Genomic DNA, 22,377 nt, shown 5'->3' with positions numbered 1-22,377 from the left:
AATCCTTCCTATTCATATGCCCATCCAAATGCCTCTTAAATGTTGCAATTGTACCAGCCTCCACCATATCTTCTGGCAGCTCATTCCATACATGTACCACCCTTTGTGTGAAAACGTTGCCCCTTAGGTCTCTTTTATATCTTTCCCCTCTCACTCGAAACCTACGCCCTCAACTTCTGGACTCCCCCACCCCAGGGAAAAGACTTTGTCTATTATCCTATCCATGCCCCTCATAATTTTGGAAATCTCTATAGGGTCACCTCTCAGCCTCTGGTGCTCCAGGGAAAACAGCCCCAGCCTGTTCAGCCTCTCCCCATAGTGCAAATCCTCCAACCCTGGCAACATCCTTGTAAATCTTTTCTGAATCCTTTCAACTTTCACAACATCTTTCCGATAGGAAGGAGACCAGAATTGCACGCAATATTCCAACAGTGGCCTAACCGATGTCCTGTACAGCCGCAACATGACCTCCCAACCCCTGTACTCAATACTCTGACCAGTAAAGGAAAGCATACCAAATGCCTTCTTCACTATCCTATCTACCTGCGACTCTCCTTTCAAGGAGCTATGAACCTGCACTCCAATGTTTCTTTGTTCAGAAACATTCCCTAGGACCTTACCATTAAGTGTATAAGTCCTTCTAAGATTTGCTTTCCCAAAATGCAGCACCTCTCATTTATCTGAATTAAACTCTATCTGCCACTTCTCAGCCCATTGGCCCATCTGGTCCAGATCCTGTTGTAATCTGAGGTAACCCTCTTCGCTGTCCACTACACCTCCAATTTTGGTGTCATCTGCAAACTTACGAACTATACCCCTTATGCTCACATCAAAATTATTTATATTAATGACAAAATGTAGTGAACCCAGCACCAATCATTGTGGCACACTACTGGTCACAGGCCTCCTGTCTGAAACACAACCCTCCACCACCACCCTCTGACTTCTACCTTGTAAGTTCAAAGCAGTTAAACTAATAGAATGTCATCAAAAATGTACAGTAATTTGTTAGCTGTGCCAACAAAGTGCCCTCTTTATGTTTCCTTTATCCTCTCTCTCCCACTATGTCTTAGTGTAGTCCCAAGTTCTGTAGATGGGGTGCAGAGATCCTTTTGGCTCTGGACGTTTGGTTGGATGACTGCAGGAGTGTTTGTGTCTTGATGCTTCCAAGTGATCCCTCTGTAGACGCAACTTCCAGGGATTCTGGGAGGACAGACAGTGTGGTGTTGGAAGGCCTGGCCATCTCCCAGTGTCCTGAGAGAAGGTTTCTAAGGGGCGTTAGTTCATCCTCTAGCTACACTGTCTTGTCTCCTTGTGTTCATGGGACACCTGGAATGTCCACCAGGTTCCCTGTGTTCCTGTTGCTGTTCCTTTAGTTCAGAGGACCAGTACCTTGGGTGATGTACTGGAGGTATGTGCCTCTCCATCAAACCTGAGGACGCTGTATCTGGGTCTCCATGACAGGCCCAACTTGTCCCTGGTAACAGGTTCACAGGTTACATGTCTTGTCACATTGCAACAGCTTCTGGGCAATAAGGACCACTGCATTCCACATACCTGCTGCTCCTGTGCTTGTGGATGAAGTTCCTTCTTGCAGACACCACAGGGTCCTCGCTGGCTTGGGCTCAGCAGCTGCCTGGTCTCTGGCAGCCTTGGAGTAGCAGCAACATGATTATCTGAGCTGGCTGGGACACCTTTGCCGATACTTCCTCGGAGATCTTGTATTTTCATTCTCAGGGGACAAGCGGATGGTTTCTGGGGAGCTGGCCATTTCTCCAGAGTGGTGGTGATCCAGATGCTGGCCGTACATGCAAAACAAAAAAAAAGAGATAAGGCGCGTGGTTAGAAAAGGTGTATGTAAAATCAGACTGATAGTAAGATTAAAATGAGAGTTGTAGCAGATTGAAGAGTGGTATTGACTTGGTTAGCAGGACAGGTATATCACGACATTTCCGCAGGCGCAGACCCCGTCTTCTGTGAGAGACAGGATTCTCTCCCCATTGGGGGTGAGGAGCTGAATGTCGAACAACCCTCTGTTCCCATCTGGGCCCTTTCAGCTTCCTTCAATGGGAATGAGATAAAGGGAGACATTGAGTGAGATGAAACTCATTGGCTTGGCCATTAGAATTGGTGCAGGTCAAAAGATGGGGAGGTGATTCAGACGAGTGAGTACCCAATGCAGAAGACATGCAGGTTAAATGGTTTGAGAGTTTGCTGGGGGGATGCAAAGATGGACATGGTCATTGCATGGAAATACTGAAGTTGGGACAAAGAAGTCCACCAATGACTCAGCTACTAGGCTTATCAAGTAATCAACACATCACAGGCATTAGAGACTGGCAGAGCATGAGCCTGGTGGTGTGGGTGCAGTTTCAGAGAGAGAGAGAGTGAATGTGAATTTGGAGGGAGAAGAGTGTGGTTCTTTGCCTGATAAACCGGAGATGCTAATTGACTTCCTAAGGCACTGTTGGTTGCTCCTCCTCACCATTTAGGTAGCACTGACCCAGGTGATGACCTCAGACTGGGCTGCCAAGATCTGGTGGCATGGGCTCTTCTCCCAATTCTCTAGGAGGAGGACTCCTCTCCTTTGCGCCACCCCACTTGTCAGGTGTTTTGGGTCCTTGTTGGAGAATTGCAGCACTATCTTACCTTTCTCAATCATGTTCGGATTTCCTCCTTGACCAAGCAGAGCACCTCTGGAATGCCAGTATCAGTCTGGGTGCATACAAGCTTTTAAAATGGGACCCCAGTGCCAAGGGATGCCAAACTGTCAGCGGATTTTTGGTGAGTCTTGAGTTAGTCAAAAAACCGGAGGTGTTAAGATGGGAATAGATTTGAATCTGAGGGACACCATTGGAGTGGGGGTTAGGTAGTTAATAAGTGTGAGGTAAGATATGATATGAAATCTCGCTGGGTTCCAGAGCAAAGATCCCTCCAAAAAATCAATCGTTGCTTGCACAATTTTACTAAATATATAGTCTGTGGTATAATGGTAGTGTCCCTACTCTGGACTAGGTGTTTTGGGTACAACCTGCACCAGAGTTGTGTTGTAACAACCCTCAAGATGTTGATTAGTAAATATCTATAAACTGCATGCAGTTACCATAAAACCTTATGCCATTTGATTGAAGCAAATGAAAAATTTTATTCTAACTCTGCAATTGAACTTTTGCTTTTATTAGGAAGAATGACTCTATTCCAGAAGGTGTGATAAAACAAAAGGACAAAATTAAATTCTCCAAGTTGACTCCTGAACTTTATGGGCTTTATATATGTGAAGCAAGCAACACCGCTGGGACTGCATCAGGATCCCTCTATTTGTTTCCAAGTAAGTATCTTTTAATCTGATCATCATGAACATATGAAGGAGTAGCAAGCGTAGGCCATTTGGCCCCTCCAGCAATTCAGTCATACAATGATTCATATGATTGTTCCTGATTTCCATTTTGCTCCCAATGCCTGATAACCTCCTAATTAGTCAAGTATTGATCTACCTCTGCCTTAAAAATATTCAAGGATCCTGCCCATGGTGAAGAGTTCCAAACAATCATTACCCTCGGAGAAAATGATCCTCACCTCCCTCGTCAGTGAGGAAACCCCTTTTTATAAACTCTGTCCCCTAGTTCTTGCCTCTCCTCAAGTATGGGATACATGGAGGCTGTAGTGGTTTTTAAGCTTAATTTCAAATTGAACAATAAACACATTCTGCGACTATACATTGTCAAAATCACATACTGGATTAGTGGTGCTGGAAGAGCACAGAAGTTCAGGCAGCATTCAACGAGCAGCATCACAACAATTAACAACTGAAAAATTAAACTCATATATTACAATGTGTCTATACTTAGAAACTTTTTAACACCAATTGCCAATATTATTGCAAAAGTGTCTTGCTGCAAAATTAAATTTATTGCTTATCATGGCCTTTTCAAATAATAGGAGTTAATATATTTTGTCAATGTTGAATGTCTGTTTAAAGCTGTGTGTTCACTTCAGGAATCAATAGAAGCTGACTGTGGCCTATGTGATCCACCTGGTTGGCCGAATGATGGGAGACAGAGTGTAAAGGTCAATAGATATTTTTTGGACTCGAGGAAGGTTTGTAGTAGAGTTCCTGCTGAGGCGGTCCATGTTGCCACCAAGGTCTAAAAGCTCACCACACCGAGTGAATAAATTATTCTGAAATTCTTTGTTTGATTTATTAGTAGCTTTCAACATTTGCAACCTCTTTTTTTGGATTTATGCAGTTTACCTGCATCCAGATTTATTGAAGTACTTCAGAAATTCAATCATCAAGTCTCTTGTTCATCTACATTTTCAAGAGACAACAGTTCTAGCCTGAATAATCTTTACTGATCCTGCATTCTACTTGGAATGAAGGCCAACATATAATTTGTCTTCCTCACAGCTTGCTGCACTTGTGTGTTTGCTTTCAGCGACTAGAACACAAGGACATCCAACTCCGTTGGTACATTAACATTGCCAATCCATCGCCATTTAAATAATTTTCTACCAATCTGTTTTCCTATCGAAATATGTTACTTCACACTTATCCATCTTATACTTTGTTTGCTACATATTTGCCCAATCTCAACTAACTTGTCTTGTTGCTTCTTTGCTTCCTCCTCACTACACAAAATTTCTCCGAGCATCCTCCTCTTCGTATATTTTTCTCCTCCTGTGTCATCAGCAATCTTGGGAATATCACGTTTTATTCTCTCATCTAAATTATTGATGTACAGAGGAACCTCGATTGTCTGAACGAGAAGGGCAGGCAGTATTTCATTGGGATAATTGATTATTTGGTTAATTGATTCAATGCCTCTACTGTAGGGCTTGGAATTTTCTGAAGTTTCCTTTCTCCTCACTGTCCTCCCTTGCTTCCTCTCTCTGTCTCAGGATTTGTTTCTGAGCAGACACACACTTGTGTGTAAGGGACCTGCAGCATTGCTGAAGCCTCCCACCCACCCCACCCCAATCAGTTCAACAGGATTGACGCAGCGAGCACTTGCTAAGTCTGCTCCCCGTTCAGGAGACTTGGCAGCAGCCCACCACGCACGAGCCCCTTTCCCCAACCCTGCCCACCCAGTCCAAACCTGTCAGGCCCCCCATCCGTCCCCCTAACCCCGTCCAACCCCCCACCCCAACCCTGACCCCCTTCTGACTCTCTCCAACCCTGCCCCCCATGCACCCCCATCAGCACCCATGAGGCCCACCATCCCCGCCCACCCACCCCATCCCCGGGGGAGGCGGATTGGACACCAGCAGTAAGACTGCTGCTTAACTTTGGGGGCTGAGTCTCAAAATAGCCCCCCCCCAAACACACGCACAAAATATTTTACTGCAACGTTTTGACAGGTTCCATCCTTTGCCCAGTACAGGACAGTGTCGGAGCGATTATCTGGGGAAGGGGGCCTTTAGGGTATGCCCCTGTGTAGAACTCCAGGGGAAAGTGTGGGGAGAGAGAAAGAGAGAGTTGGGGGGTGGGGGGGGTGCGCAATCAGCCAGTCATTTGGTGACGGTGCCTGGACTCCCATCGATATCTAGCATTGTTCACGGCAGTATTTCAGTAAGCAGAGTTCATTTTTAATCATTGTAAACAAAAGACGCGATCAGTGTTGAAACACCTCTCTGAGGTAATGTTTCTAACAGGACCTTGAGATCTTCTTCGCATGATCCGAAATTTGGATCATTGATATTCGGCTATTTGAGGTTCCTCTGTGTGTATAAGTAGAAGAGTTGGGACCAAGCACTGATCCCTGTGGTACCAACTAGTCGCTGCCTTCCACTCCAAAAAGAACCATGTATAAGTTTTTCTTTCTTTTCTATTGACTAAACAACTTGCTTTCTATGTCAGTTCACATACAGATGTTGCAAGAATGCAGAACTTCCATCACATCCACTTGGGGGTCACTTGGGTTTGTCTGTAGCATGATGATTCAGATGCTTAGTAGGATTGTAATCGTGTCTGACAGCCTTATCGGGTTGATGCCTCATTTTCAGATCAAGTGGCGCATTTTCCTTTATAACTGCATGGAACCAGGATTGTGACCTGGTGTAGGGCTGACAGAGTCAGGGAATATGCCAGGCCAGAACATCACAGATTGCACTTTAATACAGTTCTACTCAAAATGCCTCACGGATGCCTGTTTAACCAATAACCCCGTTCCCAATGTAACCCACTTAGCATAGTGTCAGGACCATACTATCCCTAAAGTTGCTTTATGCAGATTTTTTGGAGCAGTCCATTGCCTCTTTTCAGATTGTTTCAATATGTGCAAATAACTATTTTAATCTTTTTATACTTCAAACCAGTTATCCGACTGTCTTCCAGTTAAATGAATAGTTATGACTTATGAAGAAAGGCTGAGGGACTTGAAGCTATTTTTGTTCGGGCGAAGAAGGTTGAGAAGTGACTTAATTAAAACATATAAGGTATTCAGTGGGTTAGATAGGGTGGATAGTGAGACCCTTTTTCCTTGGATAGTGATAGCTAGCATGAGGGGACGTAGTTTTCAATACAGCGATGAAAGATATAGGACAGATGTCGGAGGTAATTTCTTTATTCAGAGAGTTGTAGGGGCATGGAACTCCCTGCCAGCATCGTTAGTAGACTGTCTAACTTTAAGAGCATTTAAATGGTCATTGGATAAACATATGGAGAATATACGAATAGTGTAGGTTAGATGGGCTTCAGGTTCGTTTCACAGGGCAGCACAACATCTAGGGCCAAAGGGCCTGTACTGCGCTGTAATGTTCTGTGATCTATGATACTCTTTCCCAGAGACCAATTGTCTGCAGAACCTTGATCAGGAACCAACCTGCAATTAACTTCCAAATGTGGCTTTATGAATAAAGGAAAGCTTGTTTGGTCTGTTTTGCTTTTCCCATAAGCTGTCGTTTACAGTCCACAATTCATGTTTAGCTCACCATATCTAGTTATAGAGTTACAGAGATATCCAGCATGGAAACAGACTGTTCGGTCCAACTTGACCAGATATCCTAAACAAATCTAGTCCCATTTCCAGGATTTGACCCATATATTCTCTCAACCTTTCATATTCATGTACCAATCCAAATGCCTTTTAAATGTAGTTCCACCAGCCTCCACCACTTCCTCTGGCACCTCATTCCATACACTCACCACCCTCTGTGTGAAACAACTGCCCCTTAGATCCCTTTTAAATCATGCCCCTCTCACCTTAAACCTATGCTCTCTAGTTTTGCATTCTCCCTATCCTGGGGAAAAGACCTTGCCTACTTACTCTATCAATGACCCTCATGATTTTATAAATCTCTATAAGATCACCCCTCAGCTGTGGACGTTCCAGGGACAGTATCAGGCAGCATCCGAGGAGCAGTAAAATCGACGTTTCGGGCAAATGCCCTTCAGCAGGAATACAGGCAGAGAGCCTGAAGGGTGGAGAGATAAGTGAGAGGAGGGTGGGGGTGGGGAGAAAATAGCATAGAGTACAATAGGTGAGTGGAGGAGGGGATGAAGGTGATAGGTCAGGGGCGGGGGGAGAAGGTGGAGTGGATAGGTGGAAAAGAAGATAGGCAGGTAGGACAAGTCATAGGGACAGTGCTGAGCTGGAAGTTTGGAACTAGGGTGAGGTGGGGGAAGGGGAAATGAGGAAACTGTTCAAGTCCACATTGATGCCCTGGGGTTGAAGTGTTCCGAGGCAGAAGATGAGGTATTCTTACCAATGTCCTGTACAGCTACAACATGACTTCACAACTCCGAAACTCAATGTACTGACCAATAAAGGGAAACATACCAAACGCCTTCTTCACGATCCTAACTGTTGCAACTCGACTTTCAAGGAATTATGGGCCTGCACACCAAGATCTCTTTGTTCAGCAACACTTCCCAGGACCTTATCATTAAATGTAGAAGTCCTGCCCTGATTTGACTTTCCAAAATGGTGCACACCTCACGTTTATCTAAATTAAACTCCATCTCTCACTCCTCGGCTCATCTACCCAAATGATCAAGATCCCGTTGTACTCTGAGCTAACCTTTTTCGCTGTCCCCTACATCTCCCAATTTTGGTGTCATCTGCAAACTTCCTAACCATACCTCCTAAATTCACATCCAAATCATTTATATAAATGATGAAAAGCAGTTGACCCAGCACCGATCCTTATGGCACACCACTGGTCACAGGCCTGCAATCTGAAAAACAATCCTCTACCACAACCCTCTGTCTTCTAACTTTAGCCAGTTTTGTATCCAAATAGATATTCCATGAGATCTAACCTTGCTGACCAGGAGACCATGAGAAACCTTGTCGAAAGCCTTACTGAAGTCTATTTCGATCAGATCCACCACTCTGCAATTCATCAATCCACTTCATTACTTCTTCAAAGAACTCAATTAAGTTAGTGAGACATGATATCCCATGCACAAAGCCATGTTGACGATCCTTAATTAGTCCTTGCCTTTCCATTTCATGTTAATCCTGTCCCTCAGGATTCCCTCCAAAACCTTGCCCACCATTCAAGTCAGGCTCACCAGTTTATCACTCCCTGGCTTTTCCTTATCCCCTTTCTTAAATAGTGGCACAGCATTAGCTGACTTCCAGTCTTCCAGGACCTCACCTGTGACTATCAATAATCCAAATATCTCAGCAAGGGGTCCAGTAATCACTTCCCTAGTTTCCCACAGAGTTCTAGAGTACGCACAATCGGTTCCTGGGGGTTTATCCATGTTTATGAGTTTTAAGACGTTCGTACCTCCTCCTCTGTAATATGGACATTTTTCGAGATGTTATTATTTCTTTCTCCATGTTATTCATAGCTCTAAACCAAAACTGATACAGGAATAAAATACAAACAATGAAAAAAACTATCATGGGCTCTAATAGTGATGCTATGTTGTTGTTGGTATAGCATGATAGAATCTTTTATTGTATTTAGTTGCAGATGATCAGCAGCCACGTCATTACATGGTGCCCTTTATCATCATAATCCTGATACTGATAATTCTGCTCAGCGCTCTCAGCTATCATTATCATAGAGCAAGAAAGAAACATCCACAAAGAAATAGTGACAAAGAAACTTCCCCAAAAATGTAAGTATTTTCATTAAATACATACCCTGGGATTTAACATGTTGATATTATTTAATACGGTTGGTTGAAACGTTTCAGTCTAGTTTCTTTGCTATCCATACAACCAGAACACACTCTGGTCAAAATCATGAATGGGGAAGACCACAGCAAACTATCCTTGCTTATTCTGTTCGATTTGTTCATGGTTTTAAACACTGTTCTTTTTCGTGTCTGTCTTCTGTGTTTCACCTCCTTGGCATCACCTCATCCTGATTCCAGATCATCTTGAACCAACAGAATATTTTCCCTCTTTTGGTGACTCTTCACTTGCCTCATTCACCTCTGACAGATACATACTTAAGGATTTAGTCAGCTCAGTTATTAATGGTGCAACTGAACCATTCCTGATGACTGTCATTGAAGTCGCAGAATATATTCTAAATCCCAGCAATCTTTGTCCAAATGCTGTTCACAGAATCCCTACGGTCTGAAATCAGGCCATTTGGTCCATCAAGTCCACACCAACACTTCGAAGAGCATCCCACATGGATCCTAACATTGTGTCAAATAAGATTGATTCAGAATATGTCTAGCAGTTCAAAACTAGGTATCTTTGAAACCCTCTGGTCCAAATGCAGAGACAGAACCACAATCTGCAGGATAATGTCCAGTATTATTATGATTTTATTCTCTCCGTGCATGTCAGAGTCACCACTAAGGCCAGTATTCATTGTCTTTTCCTAATTGCCCTTTTTAATTTGGTACCTCGTTAAACCAATGCAGTCCATGTGCTGTATGTAGAGGGGTAGTGCTATGAGAAGGTGAATTCCTCTATGTCATATTGGCTCTGCTCAGGACACTTTCTTCCCAAATTAAAGACGACTAGATTTTACCCTCCCGAACTGCTGAGATTAAAGGGGGTGATGCTCACACAATCCAGCTTGTGACCTACTAACCATCTGTCATTTGCATTCAACTTATTAATATTTACAGGGTGTAATGAGGTGTTGAGACCTTTCTGTGACAAAATAATGCCCACTTAATGGACTTCTCCTGCATCCACTGCACTTTCTCCTACAGCAAATGGAGTCTCATGCTTTTTGGGAAGTCCAACAACTTTAGCTGTGCAGTCTGGAGTCATGTATGTAGAAGGGATCCTCCTTTAAGGGTTCCCTATGGCCTCCACCCCCAAGAAGATGCTCCTCCCCCATTTAACACTCCTCAAACCTAGCCCCTTATCTCCCTCAGGCCCCTGATAGCCCTCAGGCCTCTTGCCAGGACGACCAGCCTGGCCATGCTGATAGCTCGAAAAATAAGAATTTGTCTTCATGCTGTGGAATCCACCGTACTGACAGTTAATTGTTGGGATGGAGAAATTTAGTGCAAGTCCAAATTGTAATAAACCTTGAATCTCTGAACTACAGTTGGGTCAAGTACTTTTGAATGAGTTGTAAAGGCAGTTTAGCAAAGACCATACAATTGAGGCAATCTAAGTTTCAGAATTTGCAAACAGCATGAGTCATAGGTGAGACATTACAGGCAATGCAGATTCTGAGAGAATCGAAGAGCACCTGCAATTGAACAGTTTAAATCTTTTGATATAAATTCATAGTGCTATGCAATCTTCATTTGCTGATTTCTACACTACATTAAACATGTTCTGGAGTGGACGCTGGCCAGATACTTTTCGGAATGCCTTTTTTTCTGGTTGGGTCTAACCTATTTGTCTGTTAAACATATCAGATTTAATGGTTAACCAAGCTCTCTCTCTCCTGTTTTCCACGGTGTATGGAGTTAATAATCTCATCAATGTCTCCATTTTTTAGTGTCTACTTTTCCTGATGCTTCTCAGGATGCTTTTTCACATCACTGAGCTCATTACAGACTGACAGACACTTTTGTCTTTCTGTTGATTAGAAACAGGATTTTTGTGATTTGCAAATTGTTTGCCTTGCACTTCTGTGTGGAATCCCTACTTATTCAAGCCTAATGACATAATATTGGGTAGCTGCTATCCTGTGGTAGGTGGCTAAAATATTAAATTGGATGAGAATATGCAATGTTAATGTTGCAGAATTTAATTATCCGTCTTGTAATTTCTTCCCCCCATTCCCAAAGGGATGCCTCTGAGATGTTCCCAAGACTCAAAACAGAACGTGGTGAGGTAAGAGCTGAAATATTCAAAAGACGTTTAAGACATATGCTGAATATTTTCAGCTTTAGACACAATGCTGCCAAACACGTTAGGAAAATGTAAATTCCACTGATGTTCCCAACAGTTCCTGTCACTCTGACTTGGCCTCATGAATTCCAGTTACTGGCATTCCTGGAAATTGGAACTTGCAAAATTTATCTTTCAACCTTTCAAAATTCTATACATTCTACACAGTTTTCTGCAGATTGAGATATTGCAAATGTAAACCCCCATGATTTAAGAAGGGAGAGAGAGACAAAATGGAGAACTACAGACCTGCGTGACTTCAGTTTTAGAGAAAATGTTGTATAGAGTGTGATAACTAGACACTGAGAGAATAATTATACGATTGAGCAATGTCAGTTAGAATTTAGACAAGAGGTGCAGGAGTAGGTCATTGGCCCTTCGAGCCAGCACCACCATTCATTATGATCATGGCTGATCATTCACAATCAGTGTCCTGTTCCTGCCTTATCCCCATAAGTGGACGGCACGGTGGTTAGCACTGCTGCCTCACAGCGCCAGAGACCCGGGTTCAATTCCTGCCTCAGGCGACTGACTGTGTGGAGTTTGCACATTCTCCCCGTGTCTGCGTGGGTTTCCTCCGGGTGCTCCAGCTTCCTCCCACAGTCCAAAGATGTGCAGGTCAGGTGAATTTGCCATGCTAAATTGCCCATAGTGTTAGGTAAGGGGTAGATGTAGGGGTATGGGTGGGTTGTGCTTCGGCGGGACGGTGTGGACTTGTTGCGCCGAAGGGCCTGTTTCCACACTGTAAGCAATCTAATCTAAATCTTGATTCCACAATCTTTAAGAGCTCTATCCATCTCTTTCTTGAAAGTATCCAGAGACTTGGCCTCCACTGTCTTCTGGGGCAAAGCATTCCATGTATCCACCACTCTCTGGGTGAAGAAGTTTCTCCTCAACTCTATTCTAAATTGCCAACCCCATATTTTTAGGCTGTTGTCTCTGGTTCTGGACTCACCCCTCAACAGAAACATGCTTCCTGCCTCCAGAGTGTCCAATCCTTTAATAATTTTATACGTCTCAATGAGATCTCCTCTCCTCCTCCTAAACTCAATTGTATGCAAGCCCAGTCACTTCAATCATTCAACATATGATAGTCCTGCCATTCCAGGAATTGACCTCGTGAACGTACGCTACACTCCCTCAATAGCCAGAATGTCCTTCCTAAAACATGGAGACCAATACTGCACACAAAACTCCAGGTGTTGTCTCTCCAGGGCCCTGTACAGCTACAGAGGATCTCTTTGCTCCTATACTCAATTCCTGCTGTTGTGAAGGGCAGCATGCCATTAGCTTTCTTCACTGCCTGCTGTACCTGCATGCTTGCTTTCATTGACTGATGTACAAGATCACCTCGATCTCATTGTACTTCCCCTGTAACATGACTCCTTTAGAGAGTAATCTGCCTTCCTGTTCTTGCCACCAAAGTGGATAACCACACATTTATCCACATTAAACTGCATCTGCCATGCATCTGTCCACGCACCTAGCCTGTCCAAGTCACACTGTATTCTCATAACATCCTCCTCACATTTCATCCTGCCACCTAGCTTTGTGTCATCAACAAATTTAGTAATATTACTTTTAACGGCTTCATCTATATCATTGATGTATATTGTAAACACCTGCGGTCCCAGCACCGAACCTTGTGATACCCCACTGGTCTCCGCCTACCATTCCGAACGGGACCCGTTTATCACTACTCTTTGCTTTATTTATGAAAGGGAAATCATGTTCACCATTGTGTTCAAGCTTTTTGAGAAAGTTACTTGTAACATAGATGAAGGAAAACTCGTGGATGTAGTGTATTTGGATTTTCCAAAGGCATGAAGTTAGGAAATAAAATCTCTAACAGCTCATTCCATACACGCACCACCCTCTGGGTGAAAAGGTTCTCCTTTATGTCCCTTTTATATCTTTACCCCTCTCTCCCTAAACCTTAGCCCACTGGTTCTGGACTCCCCCACCCCATGGAAAAGACCTTGTCTATTTATCTTATGATTTTGTAAACCTCTATAAGGTCACCCGTCAGCTCCAGGGGAAACAACCCCAGCCTATTCAGCCTCCCTCTACAGTTCAAATCCTCCAACCCTGGCACATCCTTGTAAATTTTTTCTGAACCCTTCCAAGTTTCACAATCGGAAAGAGACCAGATTTGCATACTAATATTCCAAAACTGGCTCAACCAATGTCCTGTACAGCTGCAACATGACCTCCCAATTCCTATACTCAATGATCTGACCTAGAAATGAAAGCATACTAAGCACATTCTTCACTATCCTATCTACCTGCAACTCTACTTTCAAGGAGCCATGAACCTGCACTCCGTGGTCTCTTTGTTCAGCAACATTCCCTCGGATCTTACCATTAAGTATGTAAATCCTGCTCTGATTTGCTTTGAGGTATACATTCATCCTCAAACCTCCATTCCCTAATCTTCACCTCTTTTTTCAAGCATCCCATTCCTCTTCCATAACCTCTATGTGTCCATCTGAGTCATAATTTCTCAATCCCCAATTTTTTTCTGCACCTATTGCACAATCTCCTCTTCCTGATACCCTTCCTATTCTTCAGTCTCCTCTTCTCAGTCTTCATTCCTCAGAATCCCCTTCTCAGCTCCTCATTCTCCAGTCTTCAATTCTCTCCAAATGCCCACTCACTAACTGTTGTAACCCTGAGGACATTCAAATTCTCCCTAAAGCAACGACTGGAACTCAACACAATATTCTAGTTGTTGCCCAGTTTATTAAAGGTTCAGTGGGATCTTCATTTTTTCATAACCAGTACCTCTGTTTATAAAGCCCAAGGTACCATACATTTTGCTAATTAAGGTATTAATCCATTTTGCCACGCCCAGGTATTTTAGCAAATGAACCCTCAGGTCATTCTGTCCCAACTAAGCCACTATGTCTTCTTTAATTCTCCACATCCCCTCTGCCAAATGCATTGCCTCACACTTCTCAGCACTGAATTCAAGCAGCAACTTCTCTGTTCATTTTACTCGCCTGAAATATGTCCTGCTGCAGTCAATTGGTATTATTATCTTTTTAACAGAACCTCGCCAATTCATTTATAGATCTTTAAAACAGCAGTGAATGTGGCACTGAACCGTGGAAAACAGTGCTATCAATCTTCATCCAGTCTGAAAAACCATCATTTTCCATGACATTCTGACCTTAGTCATATTTTTAATTCAAACAGTCGGTGACCCTTTTTTTTTCCCAAGACACTCGGTTCTATTGACCTGTCTTTTGTGTGCTACTTTGCCAAATACTTGCTTAAAATTGACATGCATAATACCCACTGCATTCTCCTCATTAGCCTTCCCAATTAGTTAATTAAAAACTCAATTAGATTTTTCAAGCATGTTCTGTCTTTTACAAATTAGTGTTAAACCTCTGACACTGCAAATACTTGGCCTAGATCATCTGAAGATAAGCTCGAAATTGCAGCCATTCAGACAGGAGTTACAAACTGGGATCATGTCGACGTCCTTAAGCCTACTTCCTGGGTATTGTCCAGGGGGTTGAAATTTTTAACGGTTAGCCAGTATCCAGATGCCTTTAAATAAGCCCCTAGCTTTGGAGGTAGAGTCAGAAGCTGCTGAGGGTTCCGAATGACTTAGCTTAAAGTCACTCAAGAAAAGTGAAAGGAACCTACCAACTTCTCAAAGGAGGCAGTGGTGCAGTGGTAATTTCACTGGGATTGTAAATCAGAATCCAAGCTCATCATCTGGTGATGCAGGTTCAAATCTGATCAAGGAAGATGGTGAAATTGAGGGCAGCATGGTGGCTCAGTGGTTAGCACTGCTGCCTCACAGCCCCAGGGACCCAGCTGTGATTTCAGCCTTGGGTTGGAGTTTGCACATTCACTCTGTGTCTGTGTGGGTTTCCTCCCACAGTCCAAAGATGTGCAAGCTAGGTGAATTGGCCTTGCTAAATTGCCCAGAGTGTTCAGGGATGTGTAGGTTAGGTGCATTAGAGGTAAATGTTGAGTAATAGGGTAGGGGACTGTGTTTGGGTAGGATACTCTTCAGAGGGTTGGTGTGGACCTGTTGGGCCAAATGGCCTGTTTCCACATTATAGGGATTCTATGATTCTACCTTGGGATAGCTTTTATCACTGGTCCAACTGGTAATGCCGCATCCAGCAAATAAATAAAGAGAAACCTGCTCTAACTCCTGGTGAACTATTAAACTGACCAACTTCACCTCCACTCAACTCACTTCTTACACGTCCTTTGACCACTTCCCTGTAACAACCCAATCCTTGACTTCATCTGACTGCCCACAGTTATGCACGTAGAACAACGTAGTCCACTGCGGGTCCTGACCAGAGTCCTGACCCATCACCAATTTTCAAGGACCCTTGGACCCTAAACCAACCTGTCTGTCCCCTTGCCAACTCCACCTGATCCCTTCTGACTATCCATGGACCCAATTTCCATCACCCAACCTGACTCAGACTCGATCCTCATAATCCCTGAGGTCCACTACCCAGACCAGGCCCACAGTACAAAACTGTTATCTCCTGATATCCCTCCCCAACTCCGACCTATACTAAGTGTCTACCTACTCATCTGCTCCTACTATTCTCTGAATCAGCTGTTATACAACTTCCTCATTGGCCTGACACCCCAACACCTTACCTAGGTGCCATCCTACTTCCTTCATCTGCCAGTCACCCCAATCCCCATCCACTTGGTGTTCCAACCCCTCACCGACCTAGCACTCCAATCCTTCATCCCTAATTGCTCAATGCAGCAATCCATGCAGGCAAGCGTGGAGAGTGTCAGCATGGAAAGTATTGGGCAGGGGAATACCACCCAGGATGCTATTGCACTCCATGTGACAGCCTAAGGTGATGTGCCAACTCCTGTGGCAAGTCAGGACAGATTGTTGCCACCTGTGGCAGTCCAGGGCAGGCAGCACAACATCACCTGTAAAGTACGTGACTTTATTCAAAACATAGTCTTCACAGATTGAAGAATAATCTCATAAAACTGCTAAACGCAAACAATAAATGAAATCTAGGCAGCCTTAAATAAAACTGTGCTGTTAACTTTGAACATTTTCATTTGTTAGTTGCCAAAATATTGTAGATGAGAAAACATGGTTGCTTCATGATCAGGAATTTAGTGCCCTCTGTACTGCTCCGGGCCCTGTGTACTGTTTCCTGACTTTTCTCAGGGTCCTCTGTACAGACTCCTAACTATCCACAGGGCCCTGTGTACTGATTCCTAACTGTCCACAGGGCCCTCTTTACCAGTTCCTGACCCTGCTCAGGGCCCTCTGTACAGGCTTCTCACTGTGCTTGGTGCCCTCTGTACAGACTCCTGACTGTGTTCAGGGCCCTCTGTACCAATTCCTGACCACGCTCAGGGCCCTCTGTACCAGTTCTTGACTGTGCTCAGGGATCTCTGCACCAGTTCTTGACTGTGCTCAGGGCCCTCTGTACAGGCTCCTCACCATCCTGAGGGCCCTCTGTACAGGCTCCTCACTGTGCTTAGTGCTCTTTGTACAGGCTTCTGACTGTGCTCAGGGCCCACTGTACAGGCTCCTCACCATCCTGAGGGCCCTCTGTACAGGCTCCTCACTGTGCTTAGTGCTCTTTGTACAGGCTTCTGACTGTGCTCAGCGCCCACTGTACAGGCTCCTCACCATCCTGAGGGCCCTCTGTACAGGCTCCTCACTGTGCTTAGTGCTCTTTGTACAGGCTTCTGACTGTGCTCAGGGCCCACTGTACAGGCTCCTCACTGTCCTCAGGGCCCTCTGTACAGGCTCCTCACTGTGCTTAGTGCTCTTTGTACAGGCTTCTGACTGTGCTCAGGGCCCACTGTACCAGTTCCTGACTGAGCACAAGGCCCTCAATAACGGTTCCTGTCAGTGCTCAGGGTGCTCTGTACTGACTCCTGAGCATGCTTAGAGTCCTCTGTACCAGTTCTTGATTTTCCTCAGGATCCTCCCTACAGGCTCCTGACTGACCTCAGGGCCCTCCATACCGGTTCCTGACTGTGCTTCGGGTCCTCTGTACTGGCTCCTGACTGTGCTCAAGGCCCTTTTTACCAGTTGCTGGCTCTTCACTGAAATCTTGGTAAATATATATCACTGTTAATAGGCTGTTCAGCTTCTTGAGCCTTTGGTGTACTCCACTACATTCTGTGTGATCTGTATTTCTGTTTACTTACAGGCGTCAGAAGACGTGGAGGAAGGTGAACAGTCTCTTTAACAGGCCCTGACTGTTCTAAGATTGAGATGGTCAGCAAACTAACACTTGAGTTGGCATATAGGTAGCGGTAGGTGGGAAGGCAGGTGGGGGGGTAATTGTGGTAGGTCAGTAGGGAGGATGGAGTGGATAGGTTGGAAGGAAGACGGACAGGTAGTACAGGTCAAGAGGGCGGTACCAAGTTGAGGGTAAGGGGTGGGGAGGTTTGGAAACGTGTGAAGTTGATGCCATGTGGTTGTAAGGTGCTGAGGCGGAAGATAGACAATAGACAATAGGTGCAGGAGTAGGCCATTCAGCCCTTCGAGCCTGCACTGCCATTCAATATGATCATGGCTGATCATTCCTAATCAGTATCCTCTTCTTGCCTTATCTCCATAACCTTTGATTCCACTATCTTTGAGAGCTCTATCTCTTTCTTAAATGAATCCAGAGACTGGGCCTCCACTGCCCTCTGGGGCAGAGCATTCCACACAGCCACCACTCTCTGGGTGAAGAAGTTTCTCCTCATCTCTGTCCTAAATGGTCTGCCCCGTATTTTTAAGCTGTGTCCTCTGGTTCGGCACTCACCCATCAGCGGAAACATGTTTCCTGCTGTCAGAGTGTCCAATCCTTTCATAATCTTATATGTCTCAATCAGATCCCCTCTCAGTCTTCTAAACTCAAGGATATACAAGCCCAGTCGCTTCAGTCTTTCAGTGTAAGGTAATCCCGCCATTCCAGGAATTGACCTCGTGAACCTACGCTGCACTCCCTCAATAGCCAGAATGTCTTTCCTCCAGGTGTGGTCTCACCAGGGCCCTGTACAGCTGCAGAAGCACCTCTTTGCTCAATCCCTCTTGTTATGAAGGCGAGCATGCTATTAGCCTTCTTCACTACCTGCTGTACCTGCATGCTTGCCTTCATTGACTGGTGTACAAGAACACCCAGATCTTCTCTGTACTTCCCCTTTACCTAATTTGATACCATTGAGGTAGTAATCTGCCTTCCTGTTCTTGCCACCAAAGTGGATAACCATACATTTATCCACATTAAACTGCATCTGCCATGCATCTGCCCACTCACCTAACTTTCCAGGTCACCCTGTAATCTCCTAACATCTCATCACATTTCACCCTGCCACCCAGCTTTGTATCATCAGCAAATTTGCTAATGTTATTGCTGATACCATCTTCTATATCATTAATATATTGTAAAAAGCTGCGGTCCCAGCACGGATCCCTGTGGGACCCCACTGGCCACTGCCTGCCATTCCGAAATGGAGCCGTTTATCACTACTCTTTGTTTCCTGTCAGCCAACCAATTTTCAATCCAAGTCAGTACTTTGCCCCCAATACCATGCGCCCTAAGTTTGCTCACTAACCTCCTGTGTGGGACTTTATCAAAAGCTTTCTGAAAGTCCAGGTACACTACATCCACTGGATCTCCCTCGTCCATCTTCAGAGTTACATCCTCAAAAAATTCCACAGAAGATTAGTCAAGCATGATTTCCCCTTCATAAATCCATGCTGACTCTGTCCTATCCTGTTACTCCTATCCAGATGTGCCATAATTTCATCCTTTATAATAGACTCCAGCATCTTTCCCACCACTGAGGTCAGACTAACTGGTCTATAATTTCCTGCTTTCTCTCTCCCACCTTTCTTAAAAAGTGGTATAACATTACACACCCTCCAATCCTCAGGAACCGACCCCGAATCTATCGAACTCTGGAAAATAGTCACCAACGCATCCACGATTTCCCGAGCCACCTCCTTCAGTACCCTGGGATGTAGACCATCAGGCCCCGGAGACTTATCAACCTTCAGACCTAACAGTCTCTCCAACACCAATTCCTGGCAAATATAAATTCCCTTAAGTTCATGTCCTTCAGCCACTGTTACCTCAGGGAGATTGCTTGTGTCTTCCCCAGTGAACAAAGATCTAAAGTATCCATTTAATTCTTCTGCCATTTCTTTGTTCCCCGTAATATATTCCCCTGTTTCTGTCTTCGAGGGTCCAATTTTAGTCCTAACCATTTTTTTGCCTTGCACATACCTAAAAAAACTTATACTATCCTCCTTTATATTATTGGCCAGTTTACCTTGGTGCCTCATTTTCCCTCTGCGTATTTCCTTCTTAGTAATCCTCTGTTGCTCTTTAAAAGCTTCCCAGTCCTCAGTTTTCCCACTTATCTTTGCTATGTTATACTTTTTCTCTTTTAACTTTATATGTTTCTTAACTTCCCTCGTCAGCCACAGCCGCCCATGCCTCCTCCTGGGATCTTTCTTCCTTTTAGGAATGAACTGATCCTGCAACTTCTGCATTATACACAGAAATATCCGCCTTTGTTCCTCCACGGTCATCCCTGCTAAGGTATTGCACTGTTGAACTTTGGCCAGCTCCTCCCTCATAGCTCCATAGTTCCCTTTATTCAACAGAAGTACTGTCACTTCCAACTGCACCCTCTCCCTCTCAAATTTCAGATTGAAGCTTAATGTATTATGGTCACTACTTCCCAATGGCTCCTTCCCTTCGAGGTCTCTGACCAATTCTGGTTCGTTACACAATACCAGATCCAGAATTGCCTTCTCCCTGGTCGGCTCCAGCACCAGCTGCTCTAAGAATCCATCTCTGAGGCACTCCACAAAGTCTCTTTCTTGAGGTCCAATACCATCCTGATCCTCCCAGTCTACCTGCATGTTAAGATCCCCATAACAACTGTAGTAACATCTTTGCGACAGGCCAATTTCAGCTCCTGATTCAACTTACATCCGACATCCAGACTACTGTTTGGGGGCCTGTAGATGACTCCCAAGAGGGTCTTTTTACCCTTAGTATTTCGCAGCTCTATCCACACTGACTCTACATCCCCTGACTCTAGGTCCCCCCGCGCAAGGGACTGAATATCATCCCTTACCAACAAGGCCACCCCACCCCCTCTACCCGTCAGTCTGTCTTTACGATAGCACGTGTTGCCTTGAATATTCATTTCCCAGGCCCTGTCCACTTGAAGCCATGTCTCAGTTATCCCCACAATATCGTATCTGCCAATTTCCTAAAGAGCCTCAAGCTCATCCATCTTATGTCTAATGCTTCGTGCATTCATGTATAGTATTTTTAATTTGTTACTGCCCTGACCCTTCCCATCAACCCCTATTTCACTCAAGTTGTCTTTCTTGACTTCTCTTGTTCTAACTTTCCCTTCAATTTCCTTTTTAAACATCCAGTTTGTCCCCAGCACCCCCCCCCGCCACCCCGCTACTTAGTTTAAATGTAGCGGTGTTGCAGTAGAAAACCTGCCTGCCAGAATGCTGGTCCCTAACCTATTAAGGTGCAAACCATCTCTCTTGTAGAATTTATGCTTGCCACAAAATATACCCCAGTGATCCAAGAACTTTCACCCCCACCTTCATCTACCTATCGCATTCCCAGCTATCTTTCCTCAGCCCCACTCCTCTCTCATTTATCTCTTAGCTCCCTTAGCCCACAAGTCTTATTCCTAATGAAGGGTTTATGCCTCAAATGTCGACTCTCCTGCTCCTCAGATGCTGCCTGACTGGCTGTGCTTTTCCAGCACCATACTCTTCCATCCTTGGCAAAGGCAAATTCAGTAAATTGATTGTCTCACGTGAAATTCTCCAGTTCAGGAGGAAAATCACAAAGAGAAAACTCTGGGCAAGAGAGTAATCAGAATAGATATACTGCAGCTTCCACCCAGCTTCATGACTCCAGCCTCTGCTACTGAAAAACTAAAATTAGAAATCCTAGTTCTGTGGGAGCCTGACTCCACCCACTCAAATACTGTTTTTACTGTTCCAACTTTTAAAAAGAAATTCAGGCCCCACAAACTGTTTAATGGCTCTGAGTAGTATGATTAGCATCTCTGCTGCAACCTTTCTTCTTAAAATAAACAGGACAGACTCTACCTGATAAAGCCCTAGTATTGTCACACCTCACTCCGTTAAAAAAAAACCATCAATATACAATGATGGCTTCATTTTTATAAACCTTTAATCTTATGCAAAATCTTATGGGAAAAATGGACTGAAATGTTTGTATACATTAGATTTGATTCCAAGTATGCAAACATTTCAGTCCATTTTTCCCATCACTGAATGCCTCCGTGTTCCTTCATCAGTCACAATAATGTGTTGGATAACCCTCATCTTACAGTGTGTGTCACTTTCATGTTGAATGGCTGCAATAGTAAGCTCCATTTAAACAGTTTGGAAGTTTTATCCTTATATTTTTTTTCAAAAAACCTTAAGCTGTTATGATCAGTACATACAATTGACTCAGACACATTCCTGAAGAAGGGCTTATGCCCGAAACGTCAATTCTCCTGCTCCTCGGATGCTGCCTGACCTGCTGAGCTTTTCCAGCAACACATTCTCAGCTCTGTTCTCCAGCATCTGCAGTCCTCACTTTCTCTCAGACACATTACTGGCAAGATAAATGTTGAAATATTGCAATGCCAACACCAAGGTCAAGATCTGCTTCTCAATCATCAAATATTTCTGTTGACGTTGATTCCATTTTCTGGAAAAATACTCAGTAGGTTTTACTGTCTTCTCGTCATCGTCTTCCAAAATACAGCACCGACACCCACATCACTTCAATCAATAGCCACCTTGAATGGCTAATAACATGTGGCTAACACTGGGGCAGTGGTTAACACAGCTTTCAGGTTGTCAGATGCCAACTGACATTTCTCTGTTGACTGAAATTTTCTGTACTTCTTCAACAAGTCTGTCAGTGGAATAATCCCACATAAAATTTGAGACAAGCTTTCAATACAAATCACATAGTACCAGGAATTGTAGTACTTCCTTCTTCTTCAATGGTATGGGAAACTCTGCAATAACCTTTGTTTTAACATACCATGGGGCAATCTTTCCATGTCC

At 44.2% G+C, this 22,377-nt stretch overlaps 1 protein-coding gene across 5 annotated transcripts in view; it reads left to right on the top strand.

Annotated features, from left to right (window-relative positions):
* LOC140481631 (nectin-3-like) overlaps nt 1–22,377 on the top strand; it is a 108,393-nt gene that overhangs the window by 34,919 nt on the left and 51,097 nt on the right. For 4 of the 5 annotated variants that reach the window (XM_072578129.1, XM_072578130.1, XM_072578132.1 and 1 more), the window contains exons 5-7: nt 3,183–3,328; nt 8,920–9,073; nt 11,171–11,216. In XM_072578129.1, coding sequence (XP_072434230.1) covers nt 3,183–3,328; nt 8,920–9,073; nt 11,171–11,216 — 346 coding nt within the window. Of the gene's footprint in view, nt 1–3,182; nt 3,329–8,919; nt 9,074–11,170; nt 11,217–17,458; nt 17,527–22,377 lie in introns of all 5 variants that reach the window. The other variant, XM_072578131.1, reaches the window with a different exon arrangement.

This window comes from Chiloscyllium punctatum, chromosome 9 (genome assembly GCF_047496795.1).
Source record: "Chiloscyllium punctatum isolate Juve2018m chromosome 9, sChiPun1.3, whole genome shotgun sequence".
In the NCBI taxonomy this organism is placed as follows: domain Eukaryota; kingdom Metazoa; phylum Chordata; class Chondrichthyes; order Orectolobiformes; family Hemiscylliidae; genus Chiloscyllium; species Chiloscyllium punctatum.
Note: the sequence above shows the minus strand (reverse complement) of the source record. Positions and strands in the feature narration are given on the sequence as shown.